The sequence below is a fragment of the Rutidosis leptorrhynchoides genome, chromosome 2, assembly GCF_046630445.1.
Source record: "Rutidosis leptorrhynchoides isolate AG116_Rl617_1_P2 chromosome 2, CSIRO_AGI_Rlap_v1, whole genome shotgun sequence".
NCBI classification, from domain to species: Eukaryota; Viridiplantae; Streptophyta; class Magnoliopsida; order Asterales; family Asteraceae; genus Rutidosis; species Rutidosis leptorrhynchoides.
In genome coordinates this window covers 607,401,112-607,427,065 of record NC_092334.1, presented here as the reverse complement: position 1 = coordinate 607,427,065, position 25,954 = coordinate 607,401,112, and the positions used below count along the sequence as shown (strand labels likewise).

The window sequence follows — 25,954 nt, the reverse complement described above, 5'->3', positions numbered from 1 at the left end:
CCCCGGCGCGAAGCGAAGGCTCCACAACTAGTTAGAGTATTATTACAGTAAAAGGTAAGTGTTCAATTCGTAAAAAAGTAAACTAAAGGTACCATTTAAGTAGATTACTAATTCAGATTGTGATCAAATACTCCGTATGAAGGGATAACATTTGAAATTCCTGATATAAATGTACCGTAACTAAAGCCCGCGATTTTATAACGGTAATTAAACCCTACAAAACTCCTCCATATTTTAATCTCATCGCCTTCCATTAATTTCACGGCGTTACTCTTGTCCCAAGAACGCGATATTCAGTAAGATTTCTTCTTAAAACCCTTGCTGCATAATTATTTGTGTATAATTCAATTTTTATGTCAAATTTATTGCTGTATAATTAATAAAATGTACTTATATGTATTTCAGTATTTATGATCTATTGCTTAAATATGATGGTTACATCTTCCCATGATTATTAGTAACCGTTTTATTAATTTAAGTATCTTGAGTTTTTTTTTCCCATGATTATGGTTACATCTTCCAGTATTTATGATTTATTGGTTAATATACGTATTTAATTTTTGTATATGAAGAAGTCGCTATTTTTCACTCAATTTTTTTTTTTTTTTACTTCGATTTCTTTTTTTTCCCTTTTTTTCGTTATTACTTCGATTTCTTATACTTGCATACTTTTTTCCCCTAAACTGAAACTCCAGAATCGAACACGAGTCGAAGCCATTGAAAAACTTCTATAATCATAAATTGAGTTGCAGAAGATGACTTCCGGTTGCATTGCTAAATTGGTGAAAGCAGATCATTTTGGTTTTGAAAAAAATAATAATAACAAAAATTTGAGAAGAACCGGCTTTTTATGCGGTCCGAAGCCAAATGCTAGGAAAGTTAAATATTTGGATCCTGCATTTGTAAAGGGGTATAATCCCTTAAAACCGAAGGTCACTATTTCTAGGAGGAAGCCTTCGAATGATTTCAAAAACGAAGAAGTCAATTTTTCGGTGAAGAAGACGCCTGTGCAATCTGTCATACCTAGTAAGCGACCCATTGATGATGTAAATGATTGCAAATTTGACTATGGTGAACAAGTAAAAGTTACCCCGAACGTTGTAACCGAAAATAAAGTCAAGAGGCTTGAACCCAAAGAGTTGGGGACAAAGTCTTATCTTGATAAAAAGACAGCTAAGGTGAAACATTGGGATGGAGTAAGGAATCGCATAGATACCACTATTATTGGTTCGAGTAAGGAAATAGCCAAACGTGAAAAGATTAACGAAGCAATGAGCAATTTCATTGAAGTTTATGAACGGTTAGATGAACAGAATAGATTGAAGCCGGTGATAGAAAAGATTTCGACTTCGAGGATTCTTGAAGAGGTTGAGAAGATAGTCACACGAAAGCTAAATTGGATGGAACCTGAAAAAGTATTGGGACCTGTTTGTGGGGTTCGAGTTGGAGATAAGTTTAGGTTTAGGTTCCAACTTCAGATGATTGGTCTTCATTGTCAACGACAATCTGGTATAGATTATAAAAAAATTGAAGGAAAGAATCTGGCTATCAGCATTGTTGATTCTCATCGTTATTCGAATGAGCGCAAAGACTTTGATACGTTGAATTATTGTGGTCATGGTGGACACGGAGTTATGGGAGGTAAACAACAAATAGAAGATCAAAAACTTGAAAGAGGTAATCTTGCTTTGAAGAACAGTAAGGATGAACAAAATGAGGTTCGAGTGATTCGTAAAATTGAAGAGGCTGGAAGGAATCATGTGTATTTATATGATGGGTTGTACACTGTGAGTAAGTTTACAAGGGAAAGAAGTAAAGAAGGTAAGATTTTGTTTAAATTCGAGTTAAGTAGAAAACCTGGGCAACCAACAACTTTACCAAATACTCAATCTTAGGTTGTGATATCACTATGTGTGCGTAGGTTTCCTTAATTTAGATTCATCTCTTGACTTTTTGAATTCTGTCTTATTGATCTCATAGTTAATATGCATTACATTAAAGTTAAAAGGAAGAATTAGACATCATTGATGTTTGGTACTATTTGCAAAGCTTATGTGTTGTTGTAACAAGTTAGCGAATCTTACGTCACCCATGGATATGGGTGATTGTGGATCATACGGTAACTCTCATGCTTACATGACCTAATGCGTTTTGGGATCACATGCATGCCAGGTGTTGTGAGTACGCTACAGTTGAGCGTGCTCGAGCGAGGGCACTATAGGATGTGTGACTTTCTAGGAAAGTAGTTCCTCATGTGTAGTCGCCAAGAAAACGCGGTGTGTTTGCCGGAAAAGCGGACAGTATGATATCAAAGTTACTCATATGTCGTTTGGGATTGTGGTGCAAACCTCAAGGACGGTGAGTACCTGATGGGGTGGTTGCAACACGTATCTGAATCTCACATGGCCACCAGAGGACATAAGTGATTTTGAGATTATAAGATAATTCCCACGCTTTCATGACAAAACGCGCCTTGGGACCACATGCACGGTAGGTGTTGCGAGTACTTTACAGTTGAGTGTACTCAGGAGACAACACTATCTAGATGGGTGACCTCATGAGAAGGTGGTTCATCGTGTTTGGTTGCCAAGAATAAGTCGTTCGTCTACGGGACAAAACGGACAATATTGTGGTCATAGTAAGCTGAGGTGATACAATAATTCCAATTCATGTTTGATTTAGTTCATTTTTGTTATAACATATTCACGTGCATCAGCTTTATTTTCAATTCATCTTCATTTCCTGAATTATATTTCATCACTGTAATGACTCAACCCGTCATTAAGCCGACATAATTTTTTTTTTAATATCAACAACACCACAATTATGTTTTCAAAACACTTCCAATGCACCAACAAGTTTAAACAACTTTAATAAGTTAAATACATAATAAGTTCAAGTATCAAAATGGGCATAACAACCGATGGGTTCCAAAACCCGTTCAACATAATCAAGAGATAATTTTGACCCAAAGAGTTTAAGTTTCAAATAAAAGACGGGCATGACGTTTGGAATTAAACTACCCAAACTTAGATGAATTCCAAAAGTGTCTTCTAAATATCCACAAGAGAGGGTCCTCTAGTCCATGAGCGTACCCTTTCCCTTATCTGTACATGGATCTAAAAAGAGTAAATAACGACATGGTAAGCATAACGCTTATTGAATGCAACAATTATACATATACATATATAATCTACTTACTAGCAATCACTTACACAAATACCGCATATACGCTAGCAATCTAAATAACATACCATTACAAAGTATAAAGCTAGAAGTTCCCAATACGCCCCAAGCTAGGATGCCCAATAGCATATAATCGTCACAATATAACATGCTAATACTACCAACACATAACCATGGTTAACCATAAGCACAGGGGAATGGTACTCGTGAATGACCATCGGTGTTTGCAACAACCATTAGTGTACATACGCCTTGTATCACTAACCCCTGGGTGGTATCGAACGCCCGAACTTTAAACCCACCCGTCACATGAAATATGGCAACGAACGCCCAAACTTTAAACCCACACTTCACGCCCACGCACACATGATGATATGGTATCGAACGCCCGAACTTTAAACCCATATCACATGCCAACACGATGTGGTATCGAACGCCCGAACTTTAAACCCACATCGCGTCCCACACAGTAAATACAATATATATATACACGTATAATTATTCCACTCACCTTATCGCTTAGGTGACGATAATACAAAATCCTGCAACCTTCAATGCAATATACCTATTACATTAATCACACAATTAACACACACGCAAACAAGTTGGACTACATACCAACTCATAACTACTAGTGCAATTATGACCCATAGTGCAAATGTGACCTATTTTCACTACTAACACCCACATTAAGTCAAGACTATCCCAAATCACTAATAGCTAGTGATTATAGTCCAAATACACTAATTACACAAGTTTTGAGTAATTAAATACTCATGTTGCTAGTTGTGTCACACAACACCCATTTGACCCATTCAAGGTCAACACTTACATTTGAGTCAATCATGAACCCTAACAACACCCATTCACTAACACATAAGTGTGTTAGTGATTCAACAACAATTTAAGACTCACCACCCCAATTTACATCATCAAACCCTAGATTATGAATCTTTGGGTCTATATACATAAATCCCCAATTTTCCAAAGAAATGTGGCTTACACCCAACATATGACCAAAACCCTAGCCATAACTCAAATACTAGAACTTGGAATTGGTCCGCGATCCATCAAACCAAAAACCTGGTACTCATGTCAACATATCGCGACCGCGATGGTGTTGGTGGCATCCGCGATCCCCACCAGTTTCAGCATTTTCTCATTGTGATCACTTTTAGGCCAAACATGGTAAATTTTACATTCAAAAAGATTGATTACATACCTTGGAACTCATATGACGTCCAAAGTAACACATTTCTAACAAATGGGATGTTACAACTCTCCCCCAATTAAACCGGATCGTGTCCTCGCGATCCAAGATGCATAACAAGCAGGAAGATACGCCAACACAAACTCTTCGAGTTTCCATTTAAACTCCGAACCATTTCGATGTCGCGATTGTACTTTATAAGTTCTCACCTATTTATTACGCAACAACTTGACCTTTTCATCAAGGATGCCCATCGGTTCTTCAACGTAATCAATTTTTTGTTTAGAGTAATTTCGTCCAATGGCTCCCACGTCGAGTCATCCGCAAGACACTTACAGAGATGGGAAACATGCAATGTGTTATGAAATCCCACAAGTTCTTCGGGTAACTCTAGTTTGTAAGCAACCTCACCAACATGAATCAAAATTTTGAATGGCCCAATAAAATGAGGAGCTAACTTTCCCCAATTCTGAAACCGGATAATACCCTTCCATGGCGAAACTTTGAACATCACCATGTCACCTTCTTGAAACTCAATCGGTCGCCTACGTTTATCGGCATAAAACTTTTGTCTATCTTTTGTCGCCTTAAGTTGAGCCCGAATCAATACAATTTTACTATTCGTCTCTAGCACCAAGTCGGTACTCCCGACTTCTTTTTTACCCACTTCACCCCAACAAATCGAGGTGTAGCACATTCGCCCATAAAGCATCTCATACGGTGGTATCCAGATACTAGCTTGATAACTATTGTTGTATGAGATATCCACCAAAGGCAAGTGCTCATCCCAACTACCACCAAAATCAATAACACGCGCCCGTAACATGTCCTCCAATGTTTGATTCTTACATTCGATTTGACCGTCCGTTTGAGGATGATACGCTGTGCTCATTTTCAACTTTGTACTCATATCTTCATGAAACTTATTCCAAAATCGAGATGTAAAAAGAGTATCCCGATCCAAAATAATAGATATTGGAACCCCGTGTCTAGGTATTACCTCCTTGATAAATAACTTCGATAGTGCCTCAGACGATATCGCCTCCCGGATGGGAATAAATAATGCACTTTTCGTCAATCTATCGACTATTACCCAAATTGTATCGAATTGGGTCCTCGAATTCTTTGGAAATAATGGTATATCCTAGGGGATATACGCATAAAAGCATCGTTCTTACAATAAAAGAAAGGTTTAAAACGCACAAAAGATAGCAATCGTGACGGTTTTTGTTAGTAGCAGTTCAGCGCTCAGCCAGGCCGCCCAACGTCATGCGTAAGCCCTGAAGGCAGCTTTTATGCTTAAGCCCTTGAATAGGCGCGTGAGCGACATAAAACCACGTCAGCCCAAGCCAAAGTCGGTTGCGGATATTTTGCCTAATCAAATTAATCAGCATTTGACATGTGTTTCCGAGAATTTCAGACATTCTACGCCTATAAATAGACCCCCTGGGTCACCACATTTAACAGTTCAGTCATTTGTCACAGAGTACACTTTCTCTCTCACACGGTACTTTCTCACTCTAGAACCTTCACCGCTTAGCAACAATACGCTAGATGGATCAACTCTCAGTTTTATCCTTTAAGAGTGATAAGGCCACCCCATGAAGATCTCGTCCGTGTTCCGGGTCTGCAGGGATTTTATTCCGAGGGAAAACATCAGTCGGTAACACATCTCTCCAAGCTAGGCGGTTTTCAGTACTGTACTGGTACCTTTTAGCCGCTAGACAAAAAATAGTACCCGCATGCAACTTTGTAATGAAGTCCACTGTAATGTGCTCCCACTTCCACTTCGGGATTTCTAGCGGTTGCAACATACCATACGACTTTTGATGCTCGGCCTTAACTTGTAAACATGTAACGCATTGTTCAACATACTTAACAACGGCACGCTTCATTACGGGCCACCAATACTCTTTCTTTAAATCAAGGTACATCTTTGTCGCACCCGGATGAATGGAAACTTTGACTTATGTGCTTCATCAAGTAGCACTTGTCGTTAATCACCCATTTTAGGCACCCACACTCTACCTTGAAAAGATAACAACCCGTGTGGACCTAATTTGATAGACTCTGTTTGCCTCTTAATCCGTTCTTCATGCTTGTTATTAACGAAAGCTTTCATTTGAATCTCACCAAGCTTTACGAGGAAATTGTTAGTAATAGTCATGCGTAATGATTCCACTCGTATTATCAGATATTGACTTTTTCTACTGAACGCATCCGTAACAACATTTATCTTACCCGGATGGTAAAGTATATCTCACAATCATAATCTTTCAACAAATCGATCCACCGACGTTGACGGTTGTTCAATTCTCGTTGACCGAAGAGATATGTCAAACTCTTATGATTCGAATAAATCGTGCACTTGACACCATATAAATAGTGGCACCAAATTTTCAAAGCATTGACCATCGCCGCCAATTCAAGATAGTGAGTCGGGTATTTCTTTTCGCGTTCCTTTAAGTGTCTAGAGGCATGTTAGAATACGTAGTGTTAGAATACGTAGGAAGATAAAGATAGTATTAGAATACAGTCGGTAGACAGTATACACATTTAATGTAGTTGTTGGAGTCGGTGCATTTAATATATGGTTGTTGTTAGTTAGCAGCTGCATTTAATGAGCAGCTGAACTATAATTCTTATGGGTCTATAAATACCCTATATGTATGTATGATGAATAATATAGAAGTGATAACAATGTAGTCGTTTGGGTTTTACAGTGTTCTTTTCTTTCAGTTCTTTACTTAGTTTTAGATCCTTGTTCTTTATTAATCTTTCGTTTATCTTAGTTTACATGGTATCAGAGCTAGGTAGTCAGAGCGTGCCTGTGAGGGTTTCATAGTGTAGAGATTGTTACCGGTGAGTACAATCCCACCATCACCGGCTGTCATCAAGAATCACCCACGGAGAGTGATTTTCAAGTCTCAGTCACCCTGTTAATTCAGTTTCAGTTTTTTACCTGGAGGGTATCTGATTAAATTTCAGAAGCAAACGAGTGCGTGCTCAGTCGGAGATAGGAGAAGCACTCAGTTTAAGTGCGAACTAAAGCACGTGAGGTCTCCGTTCGCCGTTGTTTTTCTTCCCGTAGACTCGTCTGGAGATTCCAACCATACCCCGGTGAGTATTGGTCCATTCGATTAATTTGATTTTCGAGTACTTTATGTACTGAAGTGTTTCTGGTCATGCTTCTGTCTGGTTCAAGTACATTATTTGGCTTTCCCTGCTACTTTATTTAAAGGATGGGTCACTCATTGAAATTACAATTGTGAATAAAGTAATAATACTTTTATGTAAGTGGAAGATGATAATAATGTAGGAAATCATGTGATAAAATGATAAATACATGCGTGTATGTGCAAGATTGAAAATCGTTGGCTGACATTCAAATAGTTGAAACATATTTATAAAGGTACCACTCATGCTGTCATGCAATTGTATTTGGAATTTAGTACATGTCCAAAGTGGACCACAATATTGACCAAATCAATTCATGGCCTTACTATTGCGATATATAGCCAAACATAAATTATTTATTTGCTGATTTCTTTTATCTGGTGGGTAAGTTTGATCCGTTGAGTTTCGGGTTGCTGAGATATTTGGAAGATAGAGATTTGGAAGAAATTGGCTCTTGTGTTGAGAATGCCCATAAGGCTATTTTGGGTTACTGTTTTAGGTTTGATGAGTGTTTCAACTAACCACCACCAAGTTCCTAGTGAAGCAAGGTCATTTACAAGCCACCGCCACCACCACCGTTGTCAAAGTCATTTATTTGTTCGTCCCTGATCAGGCGAGTTTGGTTGCCCGTTGTGAGGCACGTTTGGTTATTTAGTCATCAAGTTCGGTTATCTTTCATTGGTTATTTGATCGCCCCCGGTAAGGCGAGTATGTTAATTAGTCATCCATGGTTATTTGTTGCTCCTAGTGAAGCAATGTCAGTTATTTGGTCGTCCTGTGAGACGAATTTGAATGCCCTGGTGAGGCAACTTTGGTTATTTGTTCATCCTCGGAGAGAAAAATTTTGGTTATTCATGGTTATTAGTCATCCATTATTTGTTCATCCACTCTCCGCCTTCCTAGTCCTTTATTTGGTCGCCAGTCATTATGAGACGAGTTTAGTTGCCCTGTATGAGGCAAGTTCAGCTATTTGTTCGTCTATGGTAAGACGAGTTTGGTAATTTGGTAGCACCTTGTGAGGCTAATTCGGTTGTTGAATAGACCTTTGAAGTCACCGCCGCTGTCGTTTGAAGTCAGCACCGCCGTTGTCCTTTGAAGTCAGCACCGCCGTTGTCCTTTGAAGTCACTAGACAAGTCAGATTTGGTAGCCCTTTGGGAGGCTAATTCAGTTATTTGTTCGTCCCAGATGAGACGAATTTGGTTGCCATTGTAAGGCAAGTTTGGTTATTTGGAAGGTCTCTAGCGAAGACCATTTGAGTTTGTTTGATCCTTTGTGAGATCAATTTTGAGTTCGGTCCTTGGTGAGATCGATTCGGTTATTTATTCGTCCCTGGTGAGGCGAGTATGTTACTTAGTCATCAAGTTTGGTTATCCTCCATTAGTTATTCGGTCGCCTGTTAATTAGTCATCCATGGTTAATTGATCGTCCATGTTGAGACGAGTTTTGATGGTCACTGGTATTTTATTCATCCCGATGCTCCTGGTAAGCAAGATCGGTTGATATTCATAACTGACGAGATGAATTCTGTTAAAGCAAGTTCGTTTGTTTTGTTCGTCCCCGGCGAGACAAATTTGGTTAGTCACATCCTTCATCGTTGTCATGGCCTCCACGTCCGCTACCATTGTGATATCCTCCATATCCTCTACCATTGTATTCTCCACAAGTGTATTGTCCATTTCGGTTGCTTTGATTAGATCTCGAGTGCGATCTATTGAGACATGATTTGGTTGCTTTGTTTTTGTCGATCCCAAGTGAGATTGATTATCTTTGTGATTATTGATTCAAAGAAGATTATGAAAGAGGTGGATTATTTCTTGGCTGTTTACTTTTGTAACAAGCTGGATATGATTAACAACTATGCTCCACCTTGAGGGGAGTGTTAGAAAGCATTTACTGATGTGGTTAGAAGAGTCAAATTATGTACGCATGTTGTCAGATATCCGGAAGTTACGTCGAAGCTACATGTGTCGGTTTCGTGTCAAGCTGAGCATGATTACTATCTATGCTATGCTATGCTCAGCTTGAGGGGGAGTGTTAGAATACGTAGTGTTAGAATACATAGGAAGATAAAGATAGTATTAGAATACAGTCGGTAGACAGTATACACATTTAATGTAGTTGTTGGAGTCGGTGCATTTAATATATGGTTGTTGTTAGTTAGCAGCTGCATTTAATGAGCAGCTGAACTATAATTCTTATGGGTCTATAAATACCCTATATGTATGTATGATGAATAATATAGAAGTGATAACAATGTAGTCGTTTGGGTTTTACAGTGTTCTTTTCTTTCACTTCTTTACTTAGTTTTAGATCCTTGTTCTTTATTAGTCTTTCGTTTATCTTAGTTTACAAGGCATAAGCGATGACTTTACCCATTTGCATTAGAACACACCCGAGCCTATTGATTGAGGCATCACAATAAACCGTCATATCTTTAACTCCTTCCGGTAACACCAACACCGGTGCTCGACACAATTTCTCTTTCAACAATTCAAAAGCAATTTCTTGCTCATTTTCCCCATTAAACTTCACATTCTTCCTTGTCAATTTTGTTAACGGATAAGCAATTTTAGAGAAGTCTTGAATAAACCGACAGTAGTAACCTGCCAATCCGAGAAAGCTTCGAATTTTCGTTGGTGTAGTCGGTTGTTCCCAATCCTTCACCACCTCTATCTTCCCCGGGTCTACTTGAATGTCTTCTTCATTCACAATATGGCCAAGGAATTGCACTTCTCTTAGTCAAAATTCACATTTAGAGAATTTAACATACAACTTCTCTTTTCGTAACGTCTTCAACACTTCACGTAGATGATGTTCATGTTCCTTCATACTCTTAGAATAAACGAGTATGTCGTCAATGAACACAATCACCGACTTGTCTAACATAGGTTGGCACACTCGGTTCATAAGATCCATAAATGTCGTGGGCGCATTCATAAGACCAAAGGGCATTACTACAAATTCGAAATGCTCGTAACGAGTTCGAAAGGCCATTTTCTTAATATCTTCATCACGGACTTTTATGATAACCGGACCGTAAATCAATTTTGGAAAAATAACATGCGCCTTAGATTTGGTCAAACAAATCGTCAATCCTAGGTAATGGATAACGATTTTTGATCATCACTTTGTTCAACTCCTGGTAATCAATGCACATCGGCATACTACCATCTTTCTTCTTCACGAACAAAACCGGAGCACCCCATGGCGAAGCACTCGGTCGGATAAAACCCTTCTCTAAAAATTCTTGGGTTTGATTCAACAATTCTTGCATTTCCATTGGCGCTAAATGATAAGGCGTATTAGCAATGAGAGTAGCCCCCGAAACCAACTCAACGCGAAATTCAACTTGTCTTTCTGCCGGAACACCTGGTAACTCCTCCGGAAACACGTCTTCAAATTCATTAACCGCCGGAATACTTCGAATGGATGGAGGCTCTTCACAAGTATTAACTACATGTGTTAGAAAATCCATACCCCCACCTCCGAGGAGCCGATGTGCCCGTGCATAAGTACATAGTGGCACAAGTCTCCTTTGTTTTTCATCGTAGATAATCAGTTCTCCCCAACTTGAGGTCTTTACCTGCACAAAATTTTCATGACAAGCAATGTCGGCTCTATAACGATCGAGCGAATTCATGCCAACAACAACATCGAATTTACCCAATGTCATTGGTATAAGGTCAATCTTAAAGTTTTCAGCACCAAACACAATATCACAATTTTCACACACATCAAACCCAAGTATAGTTTTGCCATACGCTATTTTGACTTCTACCGGATTCCTCAACTTAACTAGAGGTCTCTCAAGTTTATTCACAAACGTTGGGGGAAACAAATGACAAATTAGCACCACAATCAAAAAGCACTTTCGCGGGTTAGTAAGCATAAAAGTACCTAAAACAACTTCATTGAACTTCTTGGCTTCCTCACTAGTCATCAAATAATTTCGTCTCCTTGCCGTACCCGCTGCCTTCTCAAGCTTCTTGGTTTGATCCCCATACAAATCGGGACATTCTGACTTTCGGTGTCTTCCTTTCGACAATTAAAACATGTGATCTTGTTAGAAGATGGGTTTGGGCAATCATGAGCCATATGACCCTTTTTACTACAAATATAACACGTGAATGCATAACCTCTGGAAGCACTTTTCTTCACACTACCGACGCTTTCGGTTGTACTCTTACGCTTCTTGTTAGAATGGCTTGTATCTTCGAACTTTCTTTTGCTAAAAGTGAAATCATTTCTTTTCGGGACATGTGACTCAAAACCCCTCGCCACATCAAACAACTTAGCAAAAGAATCCACCGACCAAATGCTAATCTTCTTCGCATGTTATCATTCAAGGTTCGATAAAAGTCTTCCATCAACATACGATCATTACAGTCATACTCCGGGCAAAATTGGGTCTTTGACAAGAAAGTGGACTTGAGAGTGTTCAAATCCATTGACCCTTGCCTCAAATTACGCAATTCGTTTCTTAGCCTAGAAAGATCGGCTTGAGTTCGGTACTTTCTAAAGAATTCCGCCTTGAACTCTTCCCAAGTTAAGCTCATACATTGCTCTTCACCAAAAACTTGAATCCTTCCATCCCACTATAGCTTTACATCACCCCTCAACATACTTCTACCGTACCTCATTTTATTATCAAGAGGGCATTCACTAGTGCGGAAATCCCCCCTCAATATCGGAGATCCAACGAGTACTTTTAAGCGGATTTCTTTCACCATCAAACGTTGGAGGTTTGTGAATCATGAAGTTCTTGTAAGCGAAGTCTCTTCTTCCAACATCTCCCGTATCACCTTCCACATTCACGCCTTGAAGTTTAGGAAACCTCTTCCAAAAATCGCCTTGAACAATAGCACCCACTTGTACTTTTATAAGGTCAGTTATTTGCTCATCAACCGACTCTTGAAAGACTTTATCGTCCTTTGCGATAAAATCCTCGGAATGGCTTTCCAAGATGGCCTCTACCTTGGCCATGAAGTCTTTTTCATCACTTTGGCCCCCATTATCGTGTTCGTTCCTTGTCTTAATTCTATGAAATGAAATAGGTTAAACAACGAAACACATGTAAACCATACACACCACACCACTCCATCTTACTCAACACTCGTCGTACCTCACTCGTTTGACACGATTTGAACCCATAACAATGGTAGCTAGTCATTGTTAAGTGAGCACGTCACATCAACTCGTTGATACAATGACATCTTGCTCGACGATAGCAAACACAAATACGATATAATCACAACATAGTTAGTTCACCTATGCTAAGGCAATAATCAATCCCCGTTCCGACCCGTATCCTACAAGTCCCGCATTTAATGTACATACAATAAAGTCTAAGTCTATGCACTTATCACAAATCACCTAAATCTCTTAGACCATGCTATGATACTACTTGTAATGACTCAACCTGTCATTAAACCAACATAAATTTTTTTTTTAATATCAAAAACACCACAATTATGTTTTCAAAACACTTCCAATGCACCAACAAGTTTAAACAACTTTAATAAGTTAAATACATAAGTTCAAGTATCAAAATGGGCATAACAACCCATGGGTTTCCAAGACCCGTTTAACATAACCAAGAGATAAATTTGACCCAAAGAGTTTAAGTTCCAAACAAAAGACGAGCATGGCGTTTGGGATTAAACTACGCAAATTTAGGTCGAATTCCAAAAGTGTCTTCTAAATATCCACAAGAGAGGGTCCTCTAGTCCACGAGCGTACCCTTGCGGCCTTGCCCTTATCCGTATCTGGATCTAAAAAGAGTAAACAACGAGAGGGTAAACATAACGCTTAGTGAATACAACAATTATACATATACATATATAATCTACTTACTAGCAATCACTTACACAAATACCGCATATACGCTAGCAATCTAAATAACATACCATTACAAAGTATAAAGCTAGAAGTTCCCAATACGCCCCAAGCTAGGATGCCCAATAGCATATAATCGTCACAATATAACATGCTAATACTACCAACACATAAACATGGTTAACCATAAGCACATGGGAATGGTACTCACGAATGACCATCGGTGTTTGCAACAACCATTAGTGTACATATGCCTTGTATCACTAACACATGGGTGGTATCGAACGCCTGAACTTTAAACTCACCCGTCACGTGAAATGTGGTATTGAACGCCTGAAATTTAAACCCACACTTCACGCTCACACACACATGATGATATGGTATCGAACGCCTGAACTTTAAACCCATATCACATGCCAACACAATGTGGTATCGAACGCCCGAACTTTAAACCCACATCGCGCCCCACACAAGTAAATACACTATATACATATACGTATAATTATTCCACTCACCTTATCGCTTAGGTGACGATGATACAAAATCCCGCAACCTTCAATGCAATATACCTATTACATTAATCACACAATTAACACACACAAACAAGTTAAACTACATACCAACTCATAACTCCTAGTGCAATTATGACCCATAGTGCAAATGTGACCCATTTGCACTACTAACACCCACACTAAGTCAAGACTATCCCAAATCAATAATAGCTAGTGATTATAGTCCAAATACACTAACTACACAAGTTTTGAGTAATTACATACTCATCCTACTAGTTGGGTCACACAACACCCATTTGACTCATTTCAAGGTCAACACTTACATTTAGGTCAATCATGAACCCTAACAACACCCATTCACTAACACATAAGTGTGTTGGTGATTCAATGACAATTTAAGACTCAACAACCCAATTTACATCATCAAACCCTATATTATGAATCTTTGGGTCTATATACATAAATCTTACCCAAAATTCCCAAATTACCAAAGAAATAGGGCTTACACCCAACACATGACCAAAATCCTAGCCATAAATCAAATTAAACACTAGAACTTTGAATTGGAACTTACCACAACACCAAAAAATGGTTAGCAAGTGGATTCAACAAAAACCCAACTCCAATTAGTGAGAACTAGCTTCTTCTTCCCTTGAATCAAGCTTTCTCTCTCTATGGTTCTTACTCTCTCTCTCTAAATGGGAGTATTTGAATGGATAAGAAATGAGCTCAAGATGAGCTTGGATCCAGATTTATGGCCTAGATATCGGCATCAAGGTAAAAAGACCTTTTTGCCCTTTTTAAAACCCAAAAACGTGTTCCAAAAAGTTCCTGCCATACTCGCATCGTGACCGCGATGGGGTATGTCGCGACCGCGATCCATCAAACCAAAAACCTGGTACTCCTGTCAACATATCGCGACCGCGATGGTGTTGGTCGCGACTGCGATCCCCACCAGTTTCAGCATTTTCTCATTTTGATCACTTTTAGGCCAAACATGGTAAATTTTACATTCCAAAAGATTGATTACATACCTTGGAACTCAAATGACGTCCTAAGCTTCTAAAAAACGGGATGTTACAATCACTTGTACCGAGTGATTTGTTTATCATTAGAACACATTTTGAGACCACAAACATGGCAGATGTACGTTACAAATGTGCATGCTCGACTGAGGGCGCTAGTAGTATAGGTGTGGGTGACCTCCTTAGAAAGTTTTCCTCGTGTGTGGTCACCAAGAAAAATTTGTACATCTGCTGGCAAAGAAGGCAATATTGTGGTCATGGTAAGCTGATGTGTTATAGTTGTGTGAAAGTAGTATCTTACTCATTTTTTAACGAAACGCTCATTTTTCGAACAAACTATAACTATACGCCCACAAAATAAAAAAAATTTCTAAAAAACCTCGCAAGTCGCTAGATTATGAGTTGAAGCAAGAGCTATCGACAATCTAATGGTGGTAATACGTGCAAACGGTGCATAGGTATCGAAATAATCAATGCCTTCCTTTTATCTAAAGCCTTGGATAACCAAATGAGCTTTAAACTTATTGATTGTCCTATCAACCTTCATTTTCCTCTTGAATATCCATTTATTTTCCAATGATTTACACCCCGGTGGAAAGTCCCGTTAAAACCCAAGTGTTATTTTCCACAATAGAGTCCATCTCATCACGAATTGCTTCTTTCCAAAAAGCAACGTCACGAAATCTCATAGCTTCATCATAGATATTAAGATCTTCCTCTATATTGTGACAATAGTAGAGTTATTGAACACAATCTCTAAAACTCTCAACTAGATATAGTTGAAAATCGAAACCATATGATTTAGGAGTTCTAGTTATGCTCCCTCTACGAGGTTCGAATGGCTCACTTGGAATTTCTTCCAATTGTGCTCCTTAGGAAGTACATGCAATAGGCACCATGTCCTTATGTCTAGGTATTGATGTAAAACTTGATTCATCAAATATTGCATCTCTATATTCTATCATGGTGTTAACCGATATAGCATCATTAGGTTCAATGACATAGATACTATACGCCTTGAAATGCTCCGCATATCCAATAAAGATGCAATCAATACCTTTTTCACCCAATGTTTTCCTTTTAGGTCCTATAGTCTCACGGCCGCCCGACAACCCCAAACTCGCAAGTAATGCAAGTTAGGTCGTTTCTTATACCAAAGTTCATTAGGGGTTTTCTTTTCCTTCTTGTTGGGAACCCTATTTAAGATATACAAGCCGTCAACATGACTTCACCCAAAAAACTCTTCACGCAAACCCGAATAGGACATCGTGGAATTAACCATTTCTTTGGTGTCCCATTTTTCCTTTCCACTACACCATTTTGTTAAGGTGTATAAGGATCCGTGATTTGGTGAATTACACCTATTGATTGGAAATACACCAGGTCATAGTATTCACCACCCTATCGGTACGCAATGTTTTAATTGATTCATTTGTTGCAATTCTACTTCCGTTTTATAGATTTTAAATTTGTCTAAAGCTTCATCTTTAGCATGCAAAAGATATACATAGCAAAAGTTAGACGTATCATCTATAAATCTGATCATATACTTCTTGTTACCCAATGAAATAGTAGAATGGAAGTCACATAGATCACTATTGATTTTCGGTTTATATCTTTCATAGGTTGTCTAATAATTTTAGTCAACATACAAGTTTTACATTTTTCCAAAGTTAAATCAAAACTTGGTATCATATATTCCTTGGACATTTCATGTAATCGTTTATAATGTACATGTCCTAAACGTGCATGCCATAAACCAAAATCAATAGAACTAGAACTAATCATACAAGTAGAATTCTTAACATTTGGAACATTCTTGAGATTTAACATAACCATGTCATTGTTATAATAACCAAAACCAATAAATACACCACCTTTGGACAAGATATATTTGTCATATTTGTCCGATATAAACACTTGTTTGTACCCAAGGATTAGAGATAAGATTTTTTTTTTTTAAATTAGGTACATATAATACATGTGCAAGAGTAATAGTTTTTTCGGAACTATATTCCAACACAACACTACCATAACCTAGAACATTTGCTACAGGTCATTGCCCATATGTAAAACATCACCATTCGGTACAAAATTCTTGAACCATTGACGATCCTTGCACGCATGGAAAGTGGCACCCGAATCTATCCACCATCCATATTATCATCCTGCACATAAAATCATAAATATGGGACACATAATTCTTAATTGGATCAATCAATAAGTCAAGAATTTGACCTTGATTTAGAGTCGGACGCTTAGATCCTTGAACCGCACCCGAAGTGCTCCATCCTTCAATGTTATTTACCCGACAATCCCTTTTAAAGTGCCCGGATTTGCCACACCTCCAACAAACCTTTTTTGTCTTTCTTTTTGTATTCACTTTTAACATCAAACTTTCGCTTCTTTCTGTTTGATTTCTTGTTATTTTTGTGTTTATTACCATGGCGATTATCTTCAATCATGTTGATAGAAGATGATCTTGTTTCCTTTTCTTTACCCTTCTTGCCATTTTTATTGAACACATATTGATTTTTTAATACGTAAGTGGCTACCCAATTCATCTAAGTTCATTTCCTCTTTCTTATTTTTCAACGTGTGTTTGAAATCTTGCCATGAAGATGGCAATTTGTCAATGATAGATGAAACCGAAATGGTTTCATCCATAGTCATGTGGTGTTGGGCAAATTGCACCAATGTCATACCCCGTCCTAATCCATCTGGACAAAGTCACCAACATCTGGTCTCATTGCGATGATCGACTCCAAGTAATGTCTCTAGAATGAGCAAATGCACAGCGGAAGATTTCTTTCATACCTGAGAATAAACATGCTTTCAAGTGTCAACCAAAAGGTTGGTGAGTTCATTAGTTTATAGTAAATAATCATTTTCAATAATATAATAGACCACAAGATACTCATATTTAGAAAACAATCTGTGCAGGTCTACTCCTGCTGTAAAATCATTCATATGAAGAACACCGGAACCTTTCAAACAACTCACCAATAGTAGCTAATGCGTAGTGCAATGACAAAATCATCTCACCGTGGTAGTTAATACAATATAATTCTTACAACGGGGGCTAATGCGTACGCAATGCAAAATCATCCCTCCGAGGGTAGCTGAAACGGGGGCTAATGCGTATGCAATGCAAAATCATCCCTCCGTTACCAACTACAAAGTCGACTATAATACAATATAATACAATACAATACATCGGTAGCTAACGCGTAGTGCAATGACGAAATCATCTCACCGATGGTAGTTAAAACGGTAGCTAACGCGTAGTGCAATGACGAAATCATCTCACCGTTACTAACTACTAAATTGAACCATATCGGTAGCTAACGCGTAGTGCAATGATGAAATCATCTCACCGATGGTCGATAATACAATCTTTATAGAAATCGAACCCCTGAATCCAAATAATTCTATCATAGAATGTAGTTTTGAATATTTGTGTCTATTTCGTCAAACGTTTATAGAAGCAGTTCATGTATTCTCAGTTCAAAAATATATCTCAAAAGCATTTAGGAAACAGCTATAAAAACAGCGCATGTATTCTCAGTCCTAAAAATGTAAAGAGTAAAAGGGGATCAAATGAACTCACAATACGATATTTTGTAGTAAAAATATTCATACGACGGAACCAAACAATGCAAGGTTGGCCTCGGATTCACGAACCTATATCATTTATATATATATTAACATATATACTCGTAACCGAACAATTTATATATTATTATTAATTGTTATTTTAGTAACTTATATGTTTCATTAATAACTTAATTAACTATATTTATTTTATATACTTTAGGTAAATAACTAGTATTTATTATAAAAATATTAATATAGTTATGTTATATGTAATAAATATATCTTTCTTATATGTATAATATTTATTCAGTAAATTAATAATAGTAATCTTAATAGTGATAATGAAAATGATAATTTTGATAATAATAACTATAGTCATTTTGTTTGTAGTAATAATAATAATAATAATATCATAATAATAATAAAAAATTATAATAATAAAAATAATGTAAATAATGTAAATAAAATTACATAAAAATCATGTTAATGAAATAATGATAATGATAGTATTAATGATAATAATAATGATAATAATTCTAATTATAATAATAATAATAATTATAATGATAATAATAATAATAATAATAATTTTACTGCTAATGATAATAATGATAACAATATTACTAATAATAATATTTGTAATAATAATGATAATAAGAATAATATTTATAAAAATAATAATACTTTTACTAAATATGATCTTTTTAACAATAATGATAACAACAATAATATCAATAATGTCAATAATAATAATAATAATAATAATAATTATTATAAATAAAAATAATAAATAGAGTTAAAATTACTACCTCAAAGAAGTTGTTCTAAAAAAAAATGTCCAAGTCCGGGTTTGAACCCGCGATGTCCCGCTAACCCGATAACGCCCTAGATCATCGAGTTGTTATTACTTTTCTGTTTTGAACTCGGCCTAAACCCATTTAACCCGTTTTATTTTCTGTTTGCTTTTTTTTTCTTTTTTTCTTTTTCTTCATCATCTATTATCCTCATCATTCCTAAATCTTAACCTAACATATGAACATCATCTTCTTCACTATCATAATCATCAACGTTATCATCATTGTCGGATTTCATCATTCTTATAACCGTAATCTATCATCACTTACGGAATCATCATTTATATAACAATCTTATGTGTCTATATAACACTCGGCCCAACAGGAACACCGAAGCCCAACAGAAGTTGTAAATTGTAGCAGCAATTTAAATGGCTGTTCAAGGATGGTAACCAGTAGAAGAACTCCACGATAGTCTCGGTTTGTTAAATGAATTATCATGGCCCAAACAAAAAATAGGATTCGGTGAAAAGTAATCAACAAACGGTGGGGTTATAAAAAAAATAATCAACTTGGGTTTTGCAAGGTCACGTATAGCAAAAGGGTTTTGCAAGTTGAGATTTAGATATGAGTGGCATGTGAAAAGTAATCAACTTGGTCCCCCATTTTCAAACTTCTGAATACAACTAACAGGAAACAATATTTAACGCGGATGGGATATCAATCATTGCGTTTGTTTTGAATATATATCCGTCATTTTCCATTAACCACCCACTAGGAAAAGGATTACCGACAATTTCATAAAAAGCTTTGCATCAATAATTAAGTATGGTTATAAGAGTCATTATATTTTTTTTATCACTTCACTAAAAGTCTCGATGCATCGCACTCACTCTTATTCGTTTCCTTCTCAGATGTATAAAAATATATATAGTAGCCTCATCAAAAAGGAAGTAGTAAGTTTAATGGGTTGTGGAGGTTTATGGTAACAAAAATCTCACGTAGATAGTGGCGTATGAGAGATGATGAGGTGGCCGGAGATGAACAAAGGTGATGATGTGGGAGTGGTTCGATGGTAGACGGAAGGTGGACTAAATGTTGATGGCGGGTTTGGGTTGTTGAAACCGTAAACAGAAAAATAGAAGAACTATCGAATTATAATGATGTTGGTGATGGTTTACAAGAGAAAGGATAGTTTGAGCAATCACATATGATGTGGTTCGATTGAGATTGATTTCTAGCAGATGAAAACAATAGCGTTTAGTAGAGGTAGCGAGGTAATGGTGATGGTTGTATGGTATTTTTTTTATTTCGTCTCAGAAACATAAGATTCGAGTAACAAACCTGGGGTGTTCTAATGGGTGTTGGCGTTGAACAGAATCGAAGAGCGTTAGTAATGATCGTGGGTCATGAAGGTAGTAAAAAGACAATAAGGGTGTATTTGGTGGTTTTGAGTTTCGATTATAAATCCTAAATATCTCTCTGCAATTGCTTGCGTGTAAGTAATATATGTATATGTATCTTAATGTTTCTATTTAATTTTTCATCTCCTTTTCTCTGTGATTGGCAGTAGTTAGTACGATATATATACAGCCACAAGATTCGATTTCAGTTTGTTTTGTAGCCTTGATTGAGTCGACAAATTTTATTCTGTCAGAAGAAAATAAAGAAAAGTGAAATCGACGTTCAACAGATTTTGTTTGATTCTTATGATCGTATTTTGATTTGTACGATTTAGAGACAAAGAACAAAATTAAACACAGTATGATCGTGATGGGAAACAATTTCGTACGATTTTATGACTTTGATATCTAATCCATTTTGTTTTGTATCTACGAATGGAGATCGATTGGAAATCATTTTGGAGATAGGAATTATTCTATCAGGAAAGAACAAATAAGAAAATATAAAACTGATATCGATCGTCAACTGCTTTTGGTTTATACCTGTGATTTTTGAGGTCGCTTGATAACAAATAGCAAACGGGAACAAAACTTACATAAAGATTGATGGTGATGTGAAACAGAATACGTGATATATATATATATCTGTATTTGTATATTGGTGTATGTCTTTGTATGGAGTATCTGTTATATTACATTTTGTAATATTATTTTATTATATAACTCTATTAATAAATCTGTGAATGTTTTTAATTTTAATAAAAATACAATAATAATAGTAATAATAGAGATATAATAATACTAATAATATTAATAAAATATTATCAAAATTATGCTAATAATAAGATAAAAGTAATTATAAAAATGATATTAATAATGTTATTAATGATACTAATAATAATACTAACATAAATGTTAATATTGAAAGTAATAATAATATTACTATAACATTAATAATTTAACTTATTATATTAGATATTAATATTACATATTATTAATTATGTAATATATACTAATATTCATTGAATATTTAATATTCTAAACATTACAATATATAGAGTTCATATATATATATTTAATAATAACTTAATAATTCTATATATTATTTTATATTTTTAATTCAAATGATTAAAGTGTAATTTATTAATTTAAAATATTGTATATACACTTATATATATATATATATATATATATATATATATATATATATATATATATATATATATATATATATATATATATATATATATATATATATATATATATATATATATTTGCACACACTTGTTCGTGAATCGTCGGGAATGGTTATAGGTTAACTGAATCTATATAATTAGTTCAAAAATTTTAAAACTCAATATTACAGACTTTGCTTATCGTGTCGAGATCATAATAAGATTAAATTTAAATTTGGTCGGAAATTTCCGGGTCGTCACAACCAAGATCCTTACGATCTCATAGAATTGTTCCATGTTTGGTCTTATAACCTTTATTTCATAAATAAAGGTTTAAAAAGCTTTACGTAGATTATCAAATAATGATAATCTAAAATATCCTGTTTACACACGACCATTACATAATGGTTTACAATACAAATATGTTACATCGAAATCAGTTTCTTGAATGCAGTTTTTACACAATATCATACAAACATGGACTCCAAATCTTGTCCTTATTTTAGTATGCAACAGCGGAAGCTCTTAATATTCACCTGAGAATAAACATGCTTTAAACGTCAACAAAAATGTTGGTGAGTTATAGGTTTAACCTATATATATCAAATCGTAACAATAGACCACAAGATTTCATATTTCAATACACATCCCATACATAGAGATAAAAATCATTCATATGGTGAACACCTGGTAACCGACAATAACAAGATGCATATATAAGAATATCCCCATCATTCCGGGACACCCTTCGGATATGATATAAATTTCGAAGTACTAAAGCATCCGGTACTTTGGATGGGGTTTGTTAGGCCCAATAGATCTATCTTTAGGATTCGCGTCAATTAGGGTGTCTGTTCCCTAATTCTTAGATTACCAGACTTAATAAAAAGGGGCATATTCGATTTCGATAATTCAACCATAGAATGTAGTTTCACGTACTTGCGTCTATTTTGTAAATCATTTATAAAACCTGCATGTATTCTCATCCCAAAAATATTAGATTTTAAAAGTGGGACTATATTATATTATAAAACATTTAAACTTGTATTATATATATTAAAAGTGTTGTAAATATATTTTTGAACATACTTTGATATATATGTATATATTGTTATAGGTTCGTGAATCAACCAGTGGCCAAGTCTTACTTCCCGACGAAGTAAAAATCTGTGAAAGTGAGTTATAGTCCCACTTTTAAAATCTAATATTTTTGGGATGAGAATACATGCAGGTTTTATAAATGATTTACAAAATAGACGCAAGTACGTGAAACTACATAGAGAATCAAAAATCTAATAATTGTCAAAATTACTAACAAGAAATTTCTTGCTAGATGCATCCTTGGCCATTTATTTGGCCTCCAATAGATCCCATACTTCTTTTGCCATTTCAACAGTTTGATACACATCAAATAAAACATCAGACATACCGTTTATGATGTGGCCACGACTCATCAAGTCATCGTTGTCCCACTTGTTCCTAAACCGGGTGTGTTCCAATGTCTCGTCCTCTATCTTAGCGGGCCTTGGGTTTGAAAGATCATAAACCACCTTCAATGTTGTCAACAAAACTGCATCTTCTTTTGCCATCTTCTAAAGTTTACACCCTCAAACTTCTCCTATTTACAAACCTTGAAGTCATCTCTTTAACCGATTCACCGACCATGATTTTTAAATACTCGATTAATATGTTAGATATATGTATTTATTAGGTTGAGAATCTGTAACCGGATTGATACTAGAATCATGGTGTCACTTTCTTAATCGAGTATCTCGACCTACTTGGTCACAGGTATCACAAAATCACGATTAGGATAAGACTAGTATGAACAGTCGTCTTGACAAAAAGATAATTGTTCCTTGCAATTATATAAGGGCAAATTGACCAAAAGGTAACATGTTCGATGAGGTGGCGTCTATGTGAAAGCACATGTGGATGAATATTACCTTTATTGGTATTTTTTTCATATCAGAATCCTTTTTACGTACTAAATTCAAATCAGACACCCTTTTGGGAAAAGGAAAAAACAACATACCCTTTATTGGGAAATATTGACTTTTATGTTACCTTTTGGGGCAATTTTCCCATTATAGAAAGTATAATCTGGAAGTTTGAGTGTTGAAAGTAAGCTTAGAAATGTCAAATTTTTGGAAACTTTTTTCAATGAATGAAGGGTTATATTTATAATGGGTCAAAAGGTGCAATGAAGTGTTGCAACCTTCCAATATTGGTTATGATCAAAGTACACAACCCTTGGCAATGGACATGTGTTAAAGGGTGCATTAGTATCCTAGTAAATCCCTTAAACATGTCCCAAAACGTCCAGGTATACAATGCAACCGTTTATGAAAATTTGCAAAACGTTTGGGCAAAAGTTGCCACTTTTCCGCAGCATCAGCAACATGGTGTGGCACACAATAGTAGAGGTGTGGCGCACCTCAACACTTACTTGCCAAACGGTGCGGTGCACCAAGAGATGATGTGGCGCACCAAAATGTTTCCAAAACCTTCTGATGACGATTTTGACATTTCACGTTATAAGGTGCGGCGCAATAGCCCTTTAGAGCGGCGCACCTCTCACCTATATGGTGCGGCACACCAAATAGTTAGTGTGGCACACCAAATAGTTAGTGTGGCACACCAAATACCTGGACACCACTTTGGTTTATTTTCATCAACAAACCAGAACCCAACTCAAGCTATCTCTGTAGCTTTTTGACGGACGTATACTCCACACTCTTTAAATCCATTATAGAACATTAGAAATCGCTTCACTTTCAACCTAGCAAATCCAATACACTAAAACGATTCATTGGATGACACTAAAATCGCCAACATCTCCTCAAGTAAGCATTGAACGGCGTAGGCATATCCATTTTCTGAGATTTTGTGTTTAATGAGTTAAAAGTTGAAAGGTTTTTGTAAGGATAATAAGTGTTCTCCAAACTATTTATAATGTTGAAGCGTTATCCGACAACAACCTACAAAATATAAGAAAATTTTATCAAAAAATCTTATCCACACTTACCTAAAAAAATAGAGATGTGAAAGCTCATTACAAGATCGCGAGGTATACTTGCGACTTTCTGTAATAACCTCGCGACCCATTTTGTGAAAAGAATTGTTTTATAGAGTGACTCTAAGATAAACTTGAATAACATAACAACGTAATATTTTACATAACATTGTGATAAACGTTACATTAGTCGTGTTCTAAATTGTACAACTTGATAACTTTGTGATTTAATAGTCTCGGGCAGTTGATCTTGATTCGGTTCTTTGATCTCAACTTTGACCTTGCTTCTGACCTTGGATCTCAAGTAGATTCTTTTTTTTTTTTTTTTCACAAGAAGCTTTACATGTTTCTCTAGTGTTGCCAGGTTCCTTGCACGAGAAAAAGTTTTCACATTTTTGTTCTATTCTTTTCCTTGGGAGAAGTACGTGCACGATTAGGTAAGCGTCCAGCTTGTCTTTCCACTAGTGTTTGGGTGTTCAAAATACAAAGATTATCCGGATTTGACAGTACTGATGGGGCAAATGCCCGATATGTTCTAAGTATGATGCTCGAGAGGTTTCAGTAGTGAACCAATGCTCCACATAGCAACTAACGTCATATGTATTAAAGTAACGTGCCACATCTATATTGTTTCCGTAACGTATACCGGACTTTACTTTGATTATCAAATCCGTGACTTAAAAGGAACAAAAATCAAATCTATGACTTAGACATAGACATAGATTTGCTCAAGGAAATGTATTATAACATTTAATGTGTGTATGATTTAATGAAATGAAGAAGACATTTAGTATGTACAAGATTGAACCATCTCAAACTGATAAATGTCTAGAATTCTTGTTAATAATCCCATTCAATCATGAAGTGCGTAGAAATATTCGAAACTTGGCAAGTAGATGTTACATATTGTTAAGAAGATCAAATAAAGTTTAGGATAACTCTTTTGTGGTTCTTAATGGTTGATCATGTAGTTATTGCATTTTGTTCTAGAAAGTTTAATCAACAATTGTCAAGTTTGTTTAT

At 36.0% G+C, this 25,954-nt stretch overlaps 1 protein-coding gene across 1 annotated transcript; it reads left to right on the top strand.

The window, feature by feature from the left end:
* The first annotated feature begins 719 nt into the window (after positions 1-719).
* LOC139894613 (YDG domain-containing protein At5g47150-like) lies at positions 720-25,954 on the top strand. Its single transcript, XM_071878012.1, has 2 exons — positions 720-1,821; positions 25,397-25,954. Exons 1-2 carry the CDS (start codon positions 756-758, stop codon positions 25,468-25,470), a joined length of 1,140 nt encoding a protein of 379 aa, XP_071734113.1. The 5' UTR covers positions 720-755; the 3' UTR covers positions 25,471-25,954.

What these genes read in the sequence shown, in the direction of transcription:
- LOC139894613 (XM_071878012.1), top strand. Translation starts at nt 756, where the DNA reads ATGACTTCCGGTTGCATTGCTAAATTGGTGAAAGCAGATCATTTTGGT. An exon ending in AAGGGAAAGAAGTAAAGAAG is followed by an intron (nt 1,822 to 25,396) that starts GTAAGATTTTGT and finishes TCTTTCCACTAG; the next exon opens with TGTTTGGGTGTTCAAAATAC.